Source organism: Scyliorhinus torazame, chromosome 27 (assembly GCF_047496885.1).
Source record: "Scyliorhinus torazame isolate Kashiwa2021f chromosome 27, sScyTor2.1, whole genome shotgun sequence".
In the NCBI taxonomy this organism is placed as follows: domain Eukaryota; kingdom Metazoa; phylum Chordata; class Chondrichthyes; order Carcharhiniformes; family Scyliorhinidae; genus Scyliorhinus; species Scyliorhinus torazame.
The window spans coordinates 25,609,346-25,624,554 of NC_092733.1; the positions used below are offsets into that span (position 1 = coordinate 25,609,346).

At 51.1% G+C, this 15,209-nt stretch overlaps 1 protein-coding gene across 2 annotated transcripts in view; it reads right to left on the reverse strand.

Annotated features, from left to right (window-relative positions):
- Positions 1-8,187: 8,187 nt before the first annotated feature.
- LOC140403320 (adhesion G protein-coupled receptor E5-like) overlaps positions 8,188-15,209 on the reverse strand; it is a 101,835-nt gene continuing 94,813 nt past the window's right edge. For both annotated transcript variants that reach the window (XM_072491170.1, XM_072491169.1), the window contains 2 exons: positions 10,223-10,327; positions 8,188-9,624 (listed from right to left, as the gene is read on the reverse strand). In XM_072491170.1, coding sequence (XP_072347271.1) covers positions 9,592-9,624; positions 10,223-10,327 — 138 coding nt within the window. In that variant the 3' untranslated portion in view covers positions 8,188-9,591. The remainder of the gene's footprint in view (positions 9,625-10,222; positions 10,328-15,209) is intronic.

Below are 15,209 nucleotides of genomic sequence, written 5' to 3' on the forward strand. Positions count from 1 at the left end.
CATCCTTGGAAAGTCATGAGCTATCCGGACTGTGTGACTGGAGAGAACAGTACCCTGATCCAGGGGCCAGAGAACCCCTGAAATGACCCATTCACAAATATCGGAAAACACCACCAGGTCGTGCTCACAATCCCCTGGGCTCTGCTTCCAGTCCAGGCTTTGCAATGGGTCTGAGTGACACACAGCTTGCTGACGGCAGTGCGAACAATGCAGGATGTTGTGAGCTCGACAGGTTCCGAGAGGTGTCAGTGAAGAGAAGGTGAATTAGAATGGCCCAGTCAAACGTGTGACATTATGTGAAATGTTCAGAACACAAAGGGTTAATGTCATGTCATAATCAACCACTAGATGGAGCTAGGTGCAGAACTATATAAAGCACTGACTCTCAGGCTTCTGGGAGAGGGCTGGAGAGAGTGCAGAGGAGCAGTGAGAGAGATCAGAGTACTGTTATAGATAGAGTGTAGAGCTAGTGTTAGGAGAATGTAGATTACTAGATTATTGTTCACTCGAGGAGGAAGTGATCGAGCTTTAATAAGTAGTGTAAATAAAAGTTAGCTTTGTTAATGAACTTAGCTTCTGTGGTCTTTGTGAACACTATGACATCCATCCTGATAACAGAATCACAAAGAACACCACAAAATGTAGCCAATCGGTAAACTACCCACTGTTCCGGACTTTGACTCGATCGATGTTGATCAATCATGTCATCGGTCTCAGAAATCCTACTCTAGACACAGAGAGAGGGAAAGATAGATAGACAGAGAGAGAAAGAGAGATAGACAGAGAGACTGTATTGACTGAATCTCCACGTATCTTGTTAATGCTCTGAGTGGAGAGACCCCACTGTAATTGGGAGTTTGGATCTAGCTCCTCTGTAATTAGGAGTCTGCATGTTAAGCAGGCCAGCTCCTGTCATTTGGGCCCTGATGGAGAGATTCCCTCTCTCCGTGGGTGGCCTGACGGAGAGAGTCTTTCTCTAAAGTCCTTCCTCTCTGGGGGTGGGGCGGGGGGGGGGGGGGGGGGGAGCAACTTAACTCTCACAATAAAAGCAACTGTCATGGTATGCACTCATGCACATAATGAGATACAGACAGGCAGTGACAGGCACCCTGTACAGCCAATCAACACACAGGACAGAACACAACCAATCACCAGGCAGAACACTAGAGGGGGGTCTCCCACTATAAAACACACGAGGCTTCAGCACTCTGCCTCTTTCCACTGGTGACAACTGTAGCGACAGTCAGCGTGTATATACCAGTTAGCACCTTCTACACGTGGCTCAGAGCTAGTCTGGTCTAGTTAGTTCTAGTTAGCACGCTTAGATTAGTAGAGAGTCAAACCCACAGCAAACTGTGTGCCCTGCTCAGCAAGTTCAATAAAGCGTAATGAAATAACATCAAAGTTTGGAGTCTACTTTCAAGTACAACTGCATCCAGTTGCAGTCCGTGTTACCCCAGGGTGATTAACACGACAGCAACTTCCAGCTGGGCCTGGAATCTGAAACAAACACAGAAAACGCCCGACCATCTCAGCAGGCCTGACAGCATCTGTGGAGAGCTTTGACAAAGCTCTGACACAGGGTCATCCAGACTGCAAACGTGAGCCCTCTCTTCTCTCTCTCTCTCTCTCTCTCTCCCCACAGATGCTGTCAGGCCTGCTGAGCTTCACTCTCAAGATCAGAGTCTGAGATAGTTGCCTGCTGGCCTGCAAAACCCGGGAGCCATCAGCCGTTTCCCTCACGTCACCACATGCAGGGCCACAAGACATACCTCCGACCCAACAGCACCACAGACTTTCAACAAAATCAGCAGACCTTACAACGCTCAAACTTTGAACAGAGTAAGCAATTATGCAGCCCAGCATGCACGGGGAAAGTGCTTGCAGTTTATGGTTTTATAAAATACCAGCTTTCCTGGCGGGCTGTGGAGACACTCTTCCAAACAGAGCCTTTAGCCTGGGTTGGAGGTCAATCTCCCCCTAAACAGGTCTCGGAGTTAAGATGAGGTGGGTAGGAATGAGAGGGTCGGGAATAATAATAATCTTTATCAGTGCCACAAGTGGGCTTGCATTAACACTGCAATGGCGTTACTGAGAAAATCCCCTAGTCGCCACACTCCGGCGCCTGTTCGGGTACACGGAGGGAGAATTCAGAATGTCTAATTCACCTAACAAGCACGTCTTTCGGGACTTGTGGGAGGAAACCGGAGCAGCCGGAGGAACCCCACGCGGACACGGGGAGAACGTGCAGACTCCGCGCAGACAGTGACCCAAGCCGGGAATCGAACCCGGGTCCCTGCCGCTGTGAGGCAACAGTGCAACTGTGCTGCTGTGGATCAGGGGGCGTGGGTGATTTTCCTGCAGGGTCTTTCTCTCTGTTCCCCCGTTGGCAAAGGGGGTCCAGTTCACTGAGGGTGAAATGAAATGAATGAAAAGCGCTTATTGTCACGAGTAGGCTTCAAATGAAGTTACTGTGGAAAGCCCCTAGTCACCACATTGCGGCGCCTGTTCGGGGAGGCCGGTACGGGAATTGAACCGTGCTGCTGGCCTGCCTTGGTCTGCTTTCAAAGCCAGCAATTTAGCCCTGTGCTAAACAGCTCCTGGCGTGGAATGACGCGAACGATGTGGGTTAGATTGTTGTGAAGCCTGAGGCAGAGCTTGAAGCTGATTATCATAGATTATCATAGAATTTACAGCGCAGAAGGAGGCCATTCGGCCCATCGAGTCTGCACCGGCTCTTGGAAGGAGCACCCAACCCAAGGTCAACACCTCCATCGTACACTAAGGGCAATTTTGGACACGAAGGGCAATTTATCGTGGCCAATTCACCTAACCTGCACATCTTCGGATGTGGGAGGAAACCGGAGCACCCGGAGGAAACCCACGCTCACACGGGGAGAACGTGCGACTCCGCACAGACAGCGACCCAAGCCGGAATCGAACCTGGGACACTGGAGCTGTGAAGCAATTGTGCTATCCGCAATGCTACCGTGCATTCTTCCCTTTGCCCCACAGAGATATCAAGGCCCCAAACCACGAATAGCGCTGCTCGGCAGGCCCGCGTGAAAGAGCAAATGCAGCGAAGCACCCTGTGGTGGCCATTTAGTGCCACACTCCCCAGAAGGCCGGGACCCTTCTCGTCTCGAGGACTACGTGAAAGTAGCTAAGACAGTGGGGACACCAGCGTGTATCCTTCCCTCACACTAACCACAGATGCACAGTCTGAAATGATAGCTTGTTCTTTAATGACTCCTTCCATTTGAGCACCAGCACACCGAGAGCCACGACCGCTCGCCTGCCGTCTGGCTCTGTTGTTTGCTACCGAAACTGGTCCAGATCAAAGCAAGGTCACCCACAGAGGTGCTACAGCTCATTCTGCACAAAGTGTATTTTTTTCAAGTTCCCACTTCAGATGCAAGCCATGCAATCGCTATACTTAACCCTTTTTCTGTGGTTTCGAAGGCGAGCGGCGAGGAGAAATTCAAACAACAAAGAAAAAACACTCGCCGAAATAGAGATAGCGATTCTGCATTAGTGCATTAGGCTGATGGGGTGCTGCATTGTTGCAGGTGTCGTCATTCAGGTAAGGTGTTTTACCCCCTCAGGGGTGAATGTTAAAGACCCTATACCCAAACTTTTCGGGCTGCGGAACCTATAATGACCACCCAAAAGCATCGGAGAACCTATAATGTCATGCCCAGATAAAACAGTTCGCATCTGCGGAGACTACAAATGAACAATAAACCAAGCAATAAAACTGGATTTATATGCAAGACTGGAGGGTACTCAGATACAAAATTGGATATGAGCCACGTATATCTACAGTTGGGGTTAGATGATGCATCCAGAGGCTCCGTATGTATTAACCAGCAAGAAGGCCTATGGAATTCTTGCCTTCATTAGCCGGGCCATTGAGTACAGGAGTTGTAGCTACGAAACCTTGGTTAGGCTGCATTTGGAGCATTGCGAGCAGTTCTGGTCACCACATTCTCAGAAGGACATGGTAGCTTTGGAGAGAGTGCAAAGAAGGTTCACCAGGATGTTGCCTGGCCTCGAGGGTGTTGGCTATGAGGAGAGGTTGAATAAACTAGGATTGTTTTCACTGGAAAGACGGAGGCTGAGGGGAGACCTGATAGGGACTGGTTTAGCTCAGTGGGCCAGACAGCTGGGTTTGTGATGCAGACAAGGCCAGCAGTGCGGGTTCGATCCCCGTACCAGCTGAGAATTCTGAATTCTCCCTCCGTCTACCCGAACAGGCGCCAGAATGTGGCGACGAGGGGCTTTTCACAGGAACTTCATTGCAGTGCTAATGTAAGCCTACTTGTGACAATAAAGATTATTTATTTATTTAGAGGTCTACAAAATGATGAGAGGCATGGACAGGGTGGATAATCAGAGGCTTTTTCTAAGGGTGGAAGTGTCAATTACAAGGGGGCACAGAGTCAAGGTGAGGGGGGTTATAGTTTTAGGGAGCTGTGTGGGGTAAGCTTTACACGCAGAGAGGGGTGGGCACCTGGAACGCGCCGCCAGAGGATGTGGTGAAAGCAGGCATATTAGCAACATTGAAGAGGCACCTGGATGGGTACAGGAATAGGGAGGAAATAGAGAGATACGGACCGGGTACGGGCAGAAGGTTTTTGTTTTAGTTAGGGCATCATGGTCGGCACGGGCTTGGAGGGCCGAAGGGCCTGTTCCTGTGCTGTACATTTCCTTGTTCTTTGTTAACATCCATAAAGGATGATATCAGTGTACTCACTTGCCCTTTGGCATGTTAACAAATTGCGCCATATTTCAAAGAACCACGGAAAGTTTTCTACAGCTTAGCCCCGTCCCATGTGCACCCACACATCTGGGGCTGGTATTGACCGCGCACTAGCCCAGGGTGTTGTAACGTTGTGTGTGTGTGCATGTGTGTGTTTGTTTATGTGTGTGCATGTGCAGGGTGTGTGAGTGGGATATGTGTTTTTTAATGCGTGTGTGTGGAGTGAGTGTGTTTGTATGTGTGTAAGTGAATGTGGTTGTTTGTGAGCATGCGTGTGTGGGCTGTGAGTGTGCGTGTGAGAGTGTGCATGAGTGGGGTGTCTGTGTGAATGTGTTGGGGTGTGAGTATGTGTGTCTGTGGGGTATGTGTGTGTGTGTGTGTGGGGGGGGGCGAGGTGTGAGTGTGCGAGTGGATGTGATTGTGTGGGGGGTGTAGGTGTGTGAGTGGCGCGTGTGTGTGAATGTGTTGGGGTGTGAGTATGTGTGTGTGGGGTATGTGTGTGTGTGTGTGTGTGGAGGTGTGAGTGGATGTGATTGTGTGGGGGGTGTAGGTGTGTGAGTGGGGCATGTGTGTGAATGTGTTGGGGGTGTGGGGTATGTGTGTGTGTGTGTGTGTGGAGGTGTGAGTGGATGTGATTGTGTGTGGGGGTGTAGGTATGTGAGTGGGGCATGTGTGTGTGTGTGGGGGAGGTGTGAGTGTGTGAGTATGAGTGTGTGAGTGCCATATGTGTGTGTGTTTGTGTATGTGAGTGCGTGTGTGGGTGTGAGTGAGTGTGTGTGTGGGTGTGAGTGCGTGTGAGTGTGTGAGCAGGTGTGTGTGCATCAGCTGCGAGCGTGTGAGTGGGGTACCCGTCCCATTGTCTATTTGGATGACATATCGACTACTGGTGCAACCAAAGGAGAACACTTGGCGAATCTCGGAGAAGTACTGAGGAGGTTTCAGGAGGCGGGAGTTCACCGAAAAGGGGAAAAATGCACTTTCCAGGCCAGTGAAGCAGCATACTGATGCACAATCAATTACTCGTGAGACAAGGAGAGTCATACTAATCGGCTTTAATCAGCTAGGACTGTACCCAGCAGCTTTGATACAGAAAGTGAAGGCTGCTGGGACGGCATGGGTTCTTATACCCCGCCTCTCAGGGCGGAGCTATGTACGTTAGCCAATGGTAGACTCCTGGGTCTAGCCAATGAGCATCCACCTCTCAGGTACTGCAATACCTGGCATTACCACACATACCTCGGATACTGTGTGGCTGCCCAGGCATTACACCCTATAGAGGGCGAAGTAAGGGCATAAAAGGGGGCACCTCCCTCTTGAAATGTCCCGGATGCTTAAATCATTCCGGGGGGATGGTGCCACGACCTCTGGGCTGGTGCACGGTTAGTTCCAACCCCACCTGACCCAGAATCACAACACAAGGGAAATTCAATGTCATTTTAAAATATCTGCTGACCTTGGCTGAGCCCAATCAACTGACGTTAACAAGTTTGTAAATTTAACACAAATAACCTTTATAGCAACACAATTAAACTGACAAAAATGGAACGGACTACCTACACCCTTTTCCACACCCTCTTTGCAACTCGCCCCATTGTATACACATACACAGGCACATATGTACATGCACACACACACATGCACACACACAGACAACACAGAGGGAAAGGAGGGCGCAATGGGAAGAGAGTTTATGATAAAATAGAAAGGATATAAGTTCCCGATGAATTATGACGGTTTCCAGCCAAAGTCCTACAGGAGTTCAGTATTTCACTTTGATGCTTCTTCCTTCTAAGCTTGAAGATGGTTTTCTCTGGCAAGGCTGTCTACTTTCTTTGTCGTGTGATCATGTGACCTGCTCAGCCAATCGGTCGCTAGTGTACGGGACGCCCGAGTAGGATGTGGGCCTTTGCTTTGCTCTGTTATAACCCCCTAGGGGACCCGTGCGAACGAATCGATTGATCTCCCCATAGGGCTCGTGGAACACGGGCTCCCCTGTGAGGGGCAGAGGTCCAAGAACAGCTCGTTAATTCCCCGAGATAAACGGTGGCCCAGGTGGGAGCCAAAATCTCAGGATGGTTCCGGTTCCCTCTCTCACACACCCACCCATCTGTCTCTCACACACACACACACACACACACATCTCTCCCTAAGACACACACACACACCCATCTCTCTCTCATACACACCCACCTTCCTCTCTCTCTCTCTCACACACAGCCACCCATCTGTCTCTCACTCACACACACACATCTCTCCCTAAAACACACACACACATCTCTCTCTCACACACACCCACCTTCCTCTCTCTCTCAAACACCCCCCCCCCCCTCACTCATCTCTTTCTCACACACACACACACACACACCTTCTCTCTCTCAACCCCCCCCCCCCCCCACCCCCACTCATCTCTCTCACACACACCCACACATCTGAGGCTGGTATTGACCGCGCACTAGCCCAGGGTGTTGTAACGTTGTGTGTGTGTGCATGTGCAGTGTGTGTGAGTGGGGTACGTGTGTGTATGCGTGTGTGTGGAGTGAGTGTAGTTGTATGTGTATAAGCGAGTGTGTTTGTTTGTGAGCATGTGTGTGGGGGCTGTGAGTGTGCGTGTGTGAATGAGTGGGGTGTCTGTGTGAATGTGTTGGGGTGTGAGTATGTGTGTCTATGGGGTGTGTGTGTGTGCGTGTGGGGAGATGTGAATGGGGGTGTCGGTGTGTGAGTGGGGCATGTGTGTGTGTGAGTATGAGTATGTGAGCGGGTGTGAGGTGTGAGTGTGTGTGGCGTATGTGTGCGAGTGTGTGTTTGTTTGTGTGAGTGTGTGTGTGGGTGTGAGTGCATGTGTGAGCAGGTATGTGTGCATGAGCTGCGAGCGTGTGAGTGGGGTATGTGTGTGTGAGTGTGCGTTTGTTTGCGTGTGTGCATGTGGGCAGGGGTAAATGTGCCTGTGAGTGTGTGTGAGAGAGTATGTGTGCACCAGTACAATTTTGTGTGTGTCGGTGTGAATGAGTGTGTGCGTGCGTGCGCGGAGTGTGTGTGTGTGTGAGTTTTGAGTGTGTGCTTTTGTGCGTGTGTGTGGGGGTGTGGGGTGTATCATTGTTTGTGAGTGTGTGTCAGTGTGAGCGGGTGTGTCTGTGTGACAGTGTGTGGGAGAGCATGTGTGCAGCAACGCGATTTTGTGCGCGGGTGTGTGTAGACATTGATGAAGGATAGATTTATCCAATGTTCTCCTCCTTTTGAAATGCAAACATAGAACGGAATAAGGAATCTGACGATTGCAACAGTCAACACCAAATAAATGGTCGTGGGGGGGGGGGGGGGGGCGGGGGCTGGAGGAGAATATAAATCAGGGCAGAAACATAACAAAGTGATGACATTTTCCCCAGCCACATTTTACAAACTTCTTGAATGAGAATCCAGCGTTGTGGTAATTGTATCGGACAATGTTTTATACAGGAAATTGGTTATATATGGTTTGCGATACACAGTAAATAGCAGTTCAAATACTCAGTGATGGAGGTATGAGAATCGATGCGGGTGCTGGAACATGGGGCGGGATTTATCGAACACCGGTCCTGCCGGCCGTTGTCAGGCGGGAACCCCGTGCGCCGAGGTGGTTAGCCGGTAAATCTCGTCCATGAACTGAGTCTCCATTCAAATCTCTTTCGCCACTACAAGGGCCCCGGGACCACTGATCTTCATTGGGGGTTTCCAAGGGGATCGAAGGCCACCGGCTTCACGCCCCTTGGGCAGGGTGGTGCCCGGGCCCCGCTGGTGCCACCTGGGTGCCCTGGAACTACCAGCCTGCCACCCTGGCAGTGCCACCTGGGTGCTGGCCTGGCACTGCCAAGGTGCCCGGGTAGCACTGCCAGCTGGCAGGGGGACCGCCATGGTGCCAGGTTGGCCAAACTGGGCGGATAGGGAGCAGCTGTTCCCCTTCATTGAAGGGTCAGTCACGAGGGGGGACGCAAGTTCAAGGTGAGGGGTGGGAGGTTTAGGGGGGATTTGAGGAAACAGTTTTTATCCAGAGGGTGGTGATGGTCTGGAATGCACTGCCTGGGAGGGTGGTCGAGGCGGGTTGCCTCACATCCTTTCATGGATGAGCACTTGGGCATGTGATGACATTCAAGGCCATTCAAGTGGTGGCAAATGGGATGAGGTGGGCAGGTTGGGTGTTTTTCGTGCATCAGTGCTGTACTATTCAGCGATTCTGTGATTCAATCACTTCGGGGGCCTCCGTAAGGTGGCTGAATCCCTCCCGGAGGTGTCAACCCAACCAAAAATATTGCTCAAGCTGCAGTCCATTGCAATATCCCCTTTGCACCGGAATGTTCAAGGTACTCCGTCGAGGGCAAAGGGCAAGGAGCCAACTGGGATGAAATGTATTCCTGGAGGTGCCATCACATGACTTGACCCCCCCCGCCCCTCGCCCCCCCTGCAGCCATTAGTCGGCCAACACGTCCATCCACGTGACGCAGGGCCTTCCCACCTCAATCGGAAAGCAAACAAAGACTCACTGCCCGATCGGATGACGCTCGATTGTCAGCCAAGCAGGTTCCAATATATCTGACAAAGCGAAACGTTCAAAGAGAGTTGCAAAAAAAAAGGAAAATTAATGTCCCGACGATATCCTTCTCCAGGGTCGCACGCAGCAGTGTCCAGAAGATTGACGTTCAATTCCTGGGGCCCCCAGGCCAATCCTGGAGGGTTGGCATGCCCTACCGGGGAGGCAAATGTTTCCTCTCCTGGCGATTGGTTGTCCGGCTGCCGTGCACTGCGGCTCCACCTTGTGGCATGGAGGTGAATCGCAGCGAGGCATTGACCAGACATTCTCACAGAATTGACTCCGATTGTTTCATTGGTGCCTGAAAGGGTTAAATAGCAAAAACGGAAATCAACAAACCGGGAGGTACAGCGAACATCATATAACAAACGCACTCGGGATGCGATAAGAATTTTATGCGAGAAGCGGCCTCGGGGGCAAGGCAGCAATTCGCCGACGCTCCTTCGACCGCACCCCCTCCCCGCCGAACCCGCGGCATCCACCACCTTGAAGGACAAGGGCAGCTGGGAGGCTCCCCTCCAAGTCACACACCACCCCGACTTGGAAACATACCAGCGTTGCGTCACTGCCGCTGGGTCAAAACCCCGCCCTAACAGCGCTGTGGGTGTACCTACTCCACGCAGACTGCCGCGGCTCAAAAGGGCACTTCACCGCCATTGGCCCGTGGGCAATTAGGGGGTGGGCAACAATTTGGGCTGAGCCCGTCGAAGAATGAATAAAACAATAAAGGAGCTTATTTCTAATGAACCCTCGATCAGAATATTCCAGAGTAGAAGGGAGGCAAATGTACCCCAATGGGTTTGATAATAGGAAGCATTTGTTCGTGGATCGTTTCTTTAGTCACCCCTTGACAATTATTTTGCTTCATTGTTAAACATGGAGACAGTGGAGACACTTACTTGAGTTGAAGAAGTGGGATGAGAGGAATCAGTAAACGTGGTGTATTTTGAGACTTTAATTGCACTGCTGAATCTGGTAATCCATCGGCGGTATTCCTCGCGCACCTGTCATACACAAGAGGGAGCAGGCACAGCAAATCAACAGTGCATCTCGGCAGCAGCACGGAAACAAATTAACCTCTGCTTCCCGCTCATACACAGTCAGTGCAGGGACACTCAGTCCTGTTACACACACTCACAGACACACACAGTCAGTGCTGGGACACTCAGTCCTGTTACACACACTCACAGACACACACAGTCAGTGCTGGGACACTCAGTCCTGTTACACACACTCACAGACACACACAGTCAGTGCTGGGACACTCAGTCCTGTTACACACACTCACACACACACACAGTCAGTGCTGGGACACTCAGTCCTGTTTTACACACACACAGACACACACAGTCAGTGCTGAGACACTCAGTCCTGTTACGCACACTCACAGACACACAGTCAGTGCTGGGACACTCAGTCCTGTTTTACACACACAAACACACACTCACAGACACACACAGTCAGTGCTGGGACACTCAGTCCTGTTACACACATACACACACAGACACACAGTCAGTGCTGGGATACACAGTCCTGTTACACACAAACACACACAGACACGCACAGTCAGTGCTGGGGCACACAGTCCTGTTACACACACACACACACACAGACACGCACAGTCAGTGCTGGGGCACACAGTCCTGTTACACACACACACACACAGACACAGTCAGTGCTGGGACACACAGTCCTGTTACACAGACACACAAGGTCAGTGCTGGGACACACAGTCCTGTTACACGCACACACACACACAGACACACAGTCAGTGCTGGGATACACAGTCCTGTTACACACACACACACACACACAGTCAGTGCTGAGACACTCAGTCCTGTTACACACACACACACAGTCAGTGCTGGGACACACAGTCCTGTTACACACACACACACACACACACAGTCACTGCTGGGACACACAGTCCTGTTACACACACACACAGACACACAGTCAGTGCTGGGATACACAGTCCTGTTACACACACACACACACACAGAGTCAGTGCTGAGACACTCAGTCCTGTTACACACACACACACACACACAGTCAGTGCTGGGATACACAGTCCTGTTACACACACACACACACACACACACACAGTCAGTGCTGGGACACTCAGTCCTGTTACACACACTCACAGACACACACAGTCACTGCTGGGACACACAGTCCTGTTACACACACACACACACACACACACACAGTCAGTGCTGGGACACACAGTCCTGTTACACACACACACACAGACACACAGTCAGTGCTGAGACACTCAGTCCTGTTACACACACACACACACAGTCAGTGCTGGGACACCCAGTCCTGTTTCACACACACACACACAGTCAGTGCTGGGACACACAGTCCTGTTACACACACACACACACACACAGTCAGTGCTGGGACACACAGTCCTGTTACACACACACACACACAGACACACAGTCAGTGCTGGGACACTCAGTCCTGTTACACACACTCACAGACACACATAGTCAGTGCTGGGACACTCAGTCCTGTTACACACACACACACAGACACACAGTCAGTGCTGAGACACTCAGTCCTGTTACACACACACACAGTCAGTGCTGGGACACACAGTCCTGTTACACACACACACACACACACACACACACACAGAGTCAGTGCTGGGACACACAGTCCTGTTACACACACACACACACACACACACAGTCAGTGCAGGGACACACAGTCCTGTTACACACACACACAGTCAGTGCAGGGACACTCAGTCCTGTTACACACACACACAGTCAGTGCTGGGACACACAGTCCTGTTACACACACAGACACACAGTCAGTGCTGAGACACTCAGTCCTGTTACACACACACACAGTCAGTGCTGGGACACACAGTCCTGTTACACACACACACACACACACAGTCAGTGCTGGGACACTCAGTTATGTTTTACACACACACAGACACACACAGTCAGTGCTGAGACACTCAGTCCTGTTACACACACTCACGGACACACAGTCAGTGCTGGGACACTCAGTCCTGTTTTACACACACAAACACACACTCACAGACACACACAGTCAGTGCTGGGACACTCAGTCCTGTTTTACACACACAAACACACACTCACAGACACACACAGTCAGTGCTGGGACACTCAGTCCTGTTACACACACACACACACACAGACACACAGTCAGTGCTGGGATACACAGTCCTGTTACACACAAACACACACAGACACGCACAGTCAGTGCTGGGACACACAGTCCTGTTACGCACACACACACACAGTCAGTGCTAGGACACACAGTCCTGTTACACACACACACAGAGTCAGTGCTGGGACACACAGTCCTGTTACACGCACACACACACAGACACACAGTCAGTGCTGGGATACACAGTCCTGTTACACACACACACACACAGACAGTGCTGAGACACTCAGTCCTGTTACACACACACACACACAGTCAGTGCTGGGACACACAGTCCTGTTACACACACACACACAGTCAGTGCTGGGACACACAGTCCTGTTACACACACACACACACACAGTCAGTGCTGGGACACACAGTCCTGTTACACACACACACACACACACACACACAGTCCTGTTACACACACACACAGACACACAGTCAGTGCTGGGACACACAGTCCTGTTACACACACACACACACACACACACACAGTCCTGTTACACACACACACAGACACACAGTCAGTGCTGAGACACTCAGTCCTGTTACACACACACACACACACACAGTCAGTGCTGGGACACACAGTCCTGTTACACACACACACACACAGAGTCAGTGCTGGGACACACAGTCCTGTTACACACACACACACACACACACACACACAGTCAGTGCTGGGACACACAGTCCTGTTACACACACACACAGTCAGTGCTGGGACACACAGTCCTGTTACACACACACACAGTCAGTGCTGGGACACACAGTCCTGTTACACACACACACACTCACAGTCAGTGCTGGGACACACAGTCCTGTTACACATACACACACACACACACACAGTCAGTGCTGGGACACACAGTCCTGTTACACACACACAGTCAGTGCTGAGACACTCAGTCCTGTTACACACACACACACACACAGACACACAGTCAGTGCTGGGACACACAGTCCTGTTACACACACACACAGAGTCAGTGCTGGGGCACACAGTCCTGTTACACACACACAGTCAGTGCTGGGACAACCAGTCCTGTTACACACACACACACACACACACACACACAGTCAGTGCTGGGACACCCAGTCCTGTTACACACACACACACACACACACAGACACACAGTCAGTGCTGAGACACTCAGTCCTGTTACACACACACACAGTCAGTGCTGGGACACACAGTCCTGTTACACACACACACACACACAGAGTCAGTGCTGGGACACACAGTCCTGTTACACACACACACACACACACACAGTCAGTGCTGGGACACTCAGTTATGTTTTACACACACACAGACACACACAGTCAGTGCTGAGACACTCAGTCCTGTTACACACACTCACGGACACACAGTCAGTGCTGGGACACTCAGTCCTGTTTTACACACACAAACACACACTCACAGACACACACAGTCAGTGCTGGGACACTCAGACCTGTTTTACACACACAAACACACACTCACAGACACACACAGTCAGTGCTGGGACACTCAGTCCTGTTACACACACACACACACACAGACACACAGTCAGTGCTGGGATACACAGTCCTGTTACACACAAACACACACAGACACGCACAGTTAGTGCTGGGACACACAGTCCTGTTACGCACACACACACACAGTCAGTGCTGGGACACACAGTCCTGTTACACACACACACAGAGTCAGTGCTGGGATACACAGTCCTGTTACACACACACACACACACACACACACAGTCAGTGCTGGGACACACAGTCCTGTTACACACACACACACACAGACACACAGTCAGTGCTGGGACACTCAGTCCTGTTACACACACTCACAGACACACATAGTCAGTGCTGGGACACTCAGTCCTGTTACACACACACACACACACACACACACAGTCAGTGCTGGGACACACAGTCCTGTTACACACACACACACAGACACACAGTCAGTGCTGAGACACTCAGTCCTGTTACACACACACACAGTCAGTGCTGGGACACACAGTCCTGTTACACACACACACACACACACACACACACACAGAGTCAGTGCTGGGACACACAGTCCTGTTACACACACACACACACACACACACAGTCAGTGCAGGGACACACAGTCCTGTTACACACACACACAGTCAGTGCAGGGACACTCAGTCCTGTTACACACACACACAGTCAGTGCTGGGACACACAGTCCTGTTACACACACAGACACACAGTCAGTGCTGAGACACTCAGTCCTGTTACACACACACACAGTCAGTGCTGGGACACACAGTCCTGTTACACACACACACACACACACAGTCAGTGCTGGGACACTCAGTTATGTTTTACACACACACAGACACACACAGTCAGTGCTGAGACACTCAGTCCTGTTACACACACTCACGGACACACAGTCAGTGCTGGGACACTCAGTCCTGTTTTACACACACAAACACACACTCACAGACACACACAGTCAGTGCTGGGACACTCAGTCCTGTTTTACACACACAAACACACACTCACAGACACACACAGTCAGTGCTGGGACACTCAGTCCTGTTACACACACACACACACACAGACACACAGTCAGTGCTGGGATACACAGTCCTGTTACACACACTCACAGACACACATAGTCAGTGCTGGGACACTCAGTCCTGTTACACACACACACACACACAC